Raw genomic sequence first — 6,322 nt, 5'->3', positions numbered from 1 at the left:
GGGGCATTGGTGTTGACCCGACAACCTTTCCACCCTCCAGAGCAATTCGACCCGGAACAACTAGAGTGTTGGAGAAAGGGACCAACACCAAATATAAGGAAAATGTAACATTAAAAAAGCAAAGAATTCTAGGTCCTATGGAACTTTCTTAGCAGTCGAACTCGTATCCTCCTGGCCGAGACCTTTGTCTATTCTATTGTTTCATGAAGACATTCATATCAATTCCAAAAAACATGGTGTTTTACATGACTTGGAAGAGGACTGTAGTCTATAAAACCCTAAAGCCTTACCCCAAAAAGTAAAACCCTAAAGGAACTCAACAGGCTAACTGAAGATGATCGCAGACGAATCCACCAATAGAGTACAGAGATCCTGGCATTCTCTTTGAAGAATTTGTTTGTTTTGTGGATGTACTTGAATTTGATGACTAAGGGTTCGCGTTTTTGTTTGATTGAGTAGCAAGGGTTTCGGATTTAGGTTCCCTTATTGGCATAAAATCAGTTATGCTTTACTTCCCGGATGTGTTTCTTATGTTTCTTAGTTGAAGTTCCAACCATGACTTGAGTGCTGTGTATCATCTTCTTTTGTTGAAGTTGGTTTCTGATCATGGTGTCTTGGATTGTGTCATCTTAGAACCAGTTGAGTTCTGTAGACAGTTTTTGTTTTCAACATGTCAACCCTCAATTGTGGAAGTAGACGAACAAGAGATGGACAAGTGTTCATGGACAATATACCCGAAGAAATATGTTGTGTCAAATCCTTGCAAGATTACATGTGAATTTTCTTTTGAGTTTCCGATGTGTTTGTGAATCTTGGAACACTTTAATTAGCAGCCCTGATTTCATAAGCTCCTATGTCGAAAGAAGCGTCACGAAAAAAAAAAAAAAAAAAAAAGTGATTATCTACTTATCCACACTAGCATAACAAGAAATTACTTTTCAATCTGTTGTGCTCAAACATTTTCCAAGAGTTCTGATTTAAGTGTTCCTGTGCCACACCATTTCTCATGTCGTTAATGGTTCTTGCAATGGATTCCTTTGCATCTCTGATAGTTTGCAGAATTCTGTATATCTATAGAATCTGTCAATCAAAAAAATCAAAAGACTTCCCATAGTCATTCAAGATACAACTTATGTCGTTGCTATCGGGTTCGGATTTCATCATGGAAATGACCACAAGGTTGTGAGGGTGATGAGGTTTGCATGCAAAGAAAATATGTTTGGGGTTGAGGTTTGCAGAAAATATATTTGGTATATCCGCACGTGGTTAGCATTTTGAAGAGGTTTCCAGATTCATGTATTTTTTCTTTTGTTTCCCTGTGTTTAGTTCATGCACTATAAATCTTTTTTAAAATTACGTTATTCTCTCTGTCTTTCATATTTGGGTTTCGGATGGTGTCCTTGTTATCTTTTGTAATTTTTTAGGATGCTTCTATTTTATAAAGCATGCATCTGCTCCAACAACAACAAAAAGTTTTTTTTTTTTAATTTTCTAATGTTTACGGGAAATTTTTTTGTAACCAGCTACATAACGTAAGTAAGAAAACATATTTTACTATATGCTAACCAAATCTAAGTGCCCGTTTAAGCAATGCTGAGTTTCTATCGTTTCCTCCCATAAAATCCCCACATTCAACTTTCCTCTCATATTTTCCTAAACTCAGAATACCCACGAAATCAAGATTGAAGTTGTAGCCTTTTCTTTTATTTTCCAGTCTGAGCCCGTGTGTTGGGAATAATTAGTTGATTTTGAATAAAAATTTGTAGGCATACCAAGAGACTTGTAGTTCAAGTGGTTAAGTGCATTTGCTCAGCACGTGAGGTCTTATACTTGTATTTCTAGGGAAATAGCAGACCCGCAGGAACTCAGAGCTCATGAGAGATTCCTGTGCTGTTTTTAGCCTAAGGTTGTATTGTGGCAAATGTATGTGAACAGAAAGGTTTGAAGGTCCAGTGATGAGAGACATGAAGGTTGGGTATTTATGTTATCAACCTTGGTAACAATCTCATTGGGCTAGGATAGGCAATGAGAAAACAGACCTGGTCCCCTGCCAGGAAAGTTTCTCTCCATCACTATCACCATCACCACCATCACCAGACGCTAGGTAGGTTACAGATCTAGATGATGCATATGCAGCTTTCCATTAATTTCTATATTCACCCACTTCAAATGTGGAAAGAGACAAGCAAGTAGTTGAGGAATTATTCAGCTCCCACCCCCACAGATATACACACATTTTCAACTTTTAGATTAAATAAGTTTTAATAGCTAAGATTGCATTTTAAAAGCAATCAACACCCTCTTAATCATGATCAATAATATGCCTCGAAAGTAACCCTAACCCGTTCTCTCTCCTCTCTCCCCATAAATTTTTAACCAGAAACTTATTAATTTCATTTGTTCTCAAACATTTAAATAAATAAAAAATGAAAAAACAATTCTCATTATATCTATTGGAGCTGGAGGAGGACGATGAGCAACAATGGATTTGTTCATATGGCTCGGTCCACCACAAGGCTTCCTGATGATTAAAATGGCTCTTTATTCAACAATGGATTTGTTCATGTCCTCATCCTTCTTCTCTCTTCTCCATCAAAACCACAATTGAAAAACAGAGATTTTTGAATGAAACTGATTGGCCTGTGGACGTTAAGTTTATGTTTTGAGACTTTGAGTTTCAAAGTGACATGGATGGACTTTCTTTCCTCCTGAGATCTTTTAATACCTTTCATGTTCATCTAGTTTGGTGTCATCTCGTAGCAAGCCAAGGATTGAAAGAAAAGAAAAAAGAGAAAGAGGATAACATTCTTTTTTATATTCCATTTCAACTATAGAAATTATTGTTTTGCAATCTTCAGGGAAAAAACATCGAGTTGAGGATTCAGAGTCATCAATGACATCTGTACCAATGAAAACTCCATGTGAACTGGATTAAAGATTAGGAGAGCTTCTATAAAAATAAAAAAGAATTAGGGGAGCTGATGAGTTCCCAACGGAGTTTGAAGGAGAAGAACTTCTGAAGAAGAAGAGAGAAACGAAGTTGGAAGGAGAAAATTGATTTAAGTGAGAGAAAGTGGAGTCAAGTGGGGAAAAGGAACGGCACGATAATGTAGAAAGGAGAGAGGAGAGAGAATAACAAAATATAATGGATGTAATCTCAACCGCTGAATGTGCTTTAATCTAACAGTGTACAATGTGTGTAATAATGTGCGTCAAAAATATTTGTCCCCCCATCCATATGTATATATAAGTAATTAAATTCTTAAGGGGTAAATAATTAATTGAAAAAAAAAAAAGTTTATTCCTTTTTATTGACACAATCAAATTTGCCACACATACATTACATAAAAGGGAAAATGTTGTTCTCTTCAACACATCCTTTTTTTGGGGGTAATTTTCTCACATAACAGAAGATTAATTTATTAACTACTCTTTTTTTTCCTTTTTTTTTTTTCTTTCTCTCAGTTCTTTCTTCCACATGAAATACTGGGGGTATCTCATATCTAGTAGCTAGTCACTAGCAAGGCTCATTAGTTTCTTCCAAGCAGGCCTGTTGGATATGTCTTTCCACCAAGCATTCACATTCTTCCTCTCAGTCACCAAATGCCCCAGTTTAGCTTCATCTATCAGATATCTTATCCCTGGAAGATGGCTCAGATCAGCCAGAGTGAAAGCTTCTCCAGCCAGATAGCTGCTCTTTGATAATCTTTCCTCATAAACATCGAACACCTTCTCCAGTTTCTCCTCACATGCATGGACCAAGGCCACGTCACCACGCTCCCCCATGCGAGGCAGCACCAGAAGTTGAAGTACCAGAGTGTAAACCAAGTCATTGAAATTGTGAGCTTCTACTTCCAGCCACTGATCCACCAGAGCCTTCTCCTCCAGGGTTGTTCCCAATAGGTTGGGACCACGGTCGGCGTACTTGGCTGCGTAGTATCTGATAATAGCCCTAGATTCTGGACATAACAGAAAAAGATACGCAAGTCATACATATACATGTTATGATAGTAATCATTAGTAGCACTGTACCATGTATATGATTATATTAAGGCTCTTACCAAATAGCCTGAAATCACCATCTTCTACTACTGGAACTTGACCAAACGGCTGCAAGACAAATAATATCTATTAGTTAAATGAATTGTTGTAACATTAACGAAACAACCTTACTTCTTGCGTAAATATAAGTATGACAAGAGAACATTACTCTATACATACATACACATATAAAGTACCTGACGGGAGAGGAACTGAGGTCGCTTTTGCTCTCCCACCTCAAGATTAACATCAACAATTTCGAAATTCACTCCTTTCTCTAAAAGACAAACCATAACCCTCTGAGGGCAGGCTGCCTTGACTGGACCATACACTTTCACAACCATCTTCTTATAGTAATATCTCTCTCACTCCTTAACAAAAAAGGGCTAGCTAAGATTATTAATGTCTCTCTCACTCGAGGGCACGCGTACAATTTAAGAATCTGTATGTGTTTTGATCTTGGCATTTTAGTTAGAGCTGAAGCTCTCTATATATACATGTAGCAGACACTTGATGAAAGACCTTCCAGCAAAATATTCAATTCAATTCATGTGTGGGTTTGCGGGGGTTGCTACCCGCCACGTGCTTGCAAATGAACACCTATGCTCCACATGAATTGTATAAGCTATGATCAACTTGCAAGCTAGCTAGTGAAGCTGATGACTAACGTGGAGCCTTGTAATTTTTTAAGAAAATATAAAGATACAAAATTAATATTGGATATTTCTTTCAAAGAGTCGGTAAATATTATTGTTTGTTGGCTTAAAAATCATTTTTGGTCCTTTTAGTTTGGCATTTCAACTACTTTTGACCTTGTAATTTCAATTCCGTCAATTTTGACTCTGTAGTTTCATATTTGTTGCAATTTAAGGACAAGTTAGTATTCCTGTCAATTTCTTTGATAGTAGAAAAGGCAATTTTGTCAACCCAAAATATTTAAGCATAAAAGCTCATCTGAAACTCCTCTAATTTCATATTAGGGCTTGAAATTGGTCATTTGGGTTTAATGTTCTTCAAAAATTGGGATTAGTGGTTGAATTTCGAGCCCTAATATGAAATTGGGAGATTTTCAGACAAGCTTTTACGCTCAAGGGTTTTAGGTTGATGAAATTACCCTTTGCATCGTTAAAGAAATTAACAAGAATACTAACATGTACTTGAATTGCTACAAATACGAAACTGCAATGGCAAAATTGACGGAATTGAAACTACATGATCAAAAGTGGTCGAAGTGCCAAACTATAGGGACCAAAAGTGACTTTTGACCTTGTTTGTTTTGAAATAGTATTAATTAAATTAGTTGAATTGGAAGTGATGAGCTTTAAGTTTAAAGACGATAGCAATAATAGGAATATTTATTTGATTTGTTTTTAAGGAGTATGGATGGGAGAGTTGACACGTTAAAATTGAAAAAGAAAACAATGAGAAAATGCGCAGTCCATATACATATTTTTATATAGTATAGGCATATAGTTCTTGAACTGTAGATGTAAAGTTGTTATTTGAAAGAAAGATCACCTCTAAATTGGGTTTAACTCTAAATTAAAAGGGACATTTTGGAAAAAGCAAAAGGAGAAAGAAAAATTTTAAAAGAAGCAAAAATGGACAAAAATACCCTTATTTATTTTTAGATTTCCTAAGGAATCCAATACATTTGCATGTCTTTGATTTGAAAGTTGAGTGATTTTTTTGTCTTTTTTGAAAAAGCTTTGGCTTTTTCCAAAAGTGAAAAAAAATTTATGTCTAAAACCTAAAAAACCTAAATTAAAAATTAATGAGAGGTCATTTTAAATGAATAGTTGTTAATAGTGCTACTCTTACTACATTTTTATATTGTAATTTTATACCACTTTATGTGGTTCTTGAGGTGGCAATGTCAAGTCAATTAATATAGTCCTAGCTGTAATTTATGCCAACCTTGTGTGGCTCTTGTGGTCGTGTGCGTTGGAGATTGAACGACAGCGAAACATTTTTTTCCTTTTTATTTTGTTAAGAACACATGGATAAAATATCACAAAAAAGGAAATGCTTTTAAATACCTTACATTAATGTATTAAAATTTCAAATAGCATTACTAATATTGTTAATAGACATTTTCGATTGATGGGACGCGAGTTAGGATTCAATTATAAGCACGACAAAGACAGGTTGATGTCACATAAAAAATTTATAATTAAAAAAATGCTCAATATTGCTATGGTAGAGTAGAGGGGTAAGTTTAATTTCATTTACATATTCACTAACTTATTTGAGGGGATGAGAAGTTAGGTCTTTGTTGCAC

General features: G+C 35.5%; 1 protein-coding gene across 1 annotated transcript; it reads right to left on the bottom strand.

Annotated features, from left to right (window-relative positions):
• Positions 1 to 3,281: 3,281 nt before the first annotated feature.
• LOC103327357 (glutathione S-transferase F11) lies at positions 3,282 to 4,503 on the bottom strand. Its single transcript, XM_008229667.3, has 3 exons — positions 4,239 to 4,503; positions 4,062 to 4,110; positions 3,282 to 3,959 (listed from the first exon to the last, which is right to left on the bottom strand). Exons 1-3 carry the CDS (start codon positions 4,383 to 4,385, stop codon positions 3,511 to 3,513), a joined length of 645 nt encoding a protein of 214 aa, XP_008227889.1. The 5' UTR covers positions 4,386 to 4,503; the 3' UTR covers positions 3,282 to 3,510.
• Between the last annotated feature and the right edge of the window lie 1,819 nt (positions 4,504 to 6,322).

Source organism: Prunus mume, linkage group LG4, assembly GCF_029339155.1.
Source record: "Prunus mume cultivar Tortuosa linkage group LG4, ASM2933915v1, whole genome shotgun sequence".
Taxonomy (NCBI): Eukaryota; Viridiplantae; Streptophyta; class Magnoliopsida; order Rosales; family Rosaceae; genus Prunus; species Prunus mume.
Note: the sequence above shows the minus strand (reverse complement) of the source record. Positions and strands in the feature narration are given on the sequence as shown.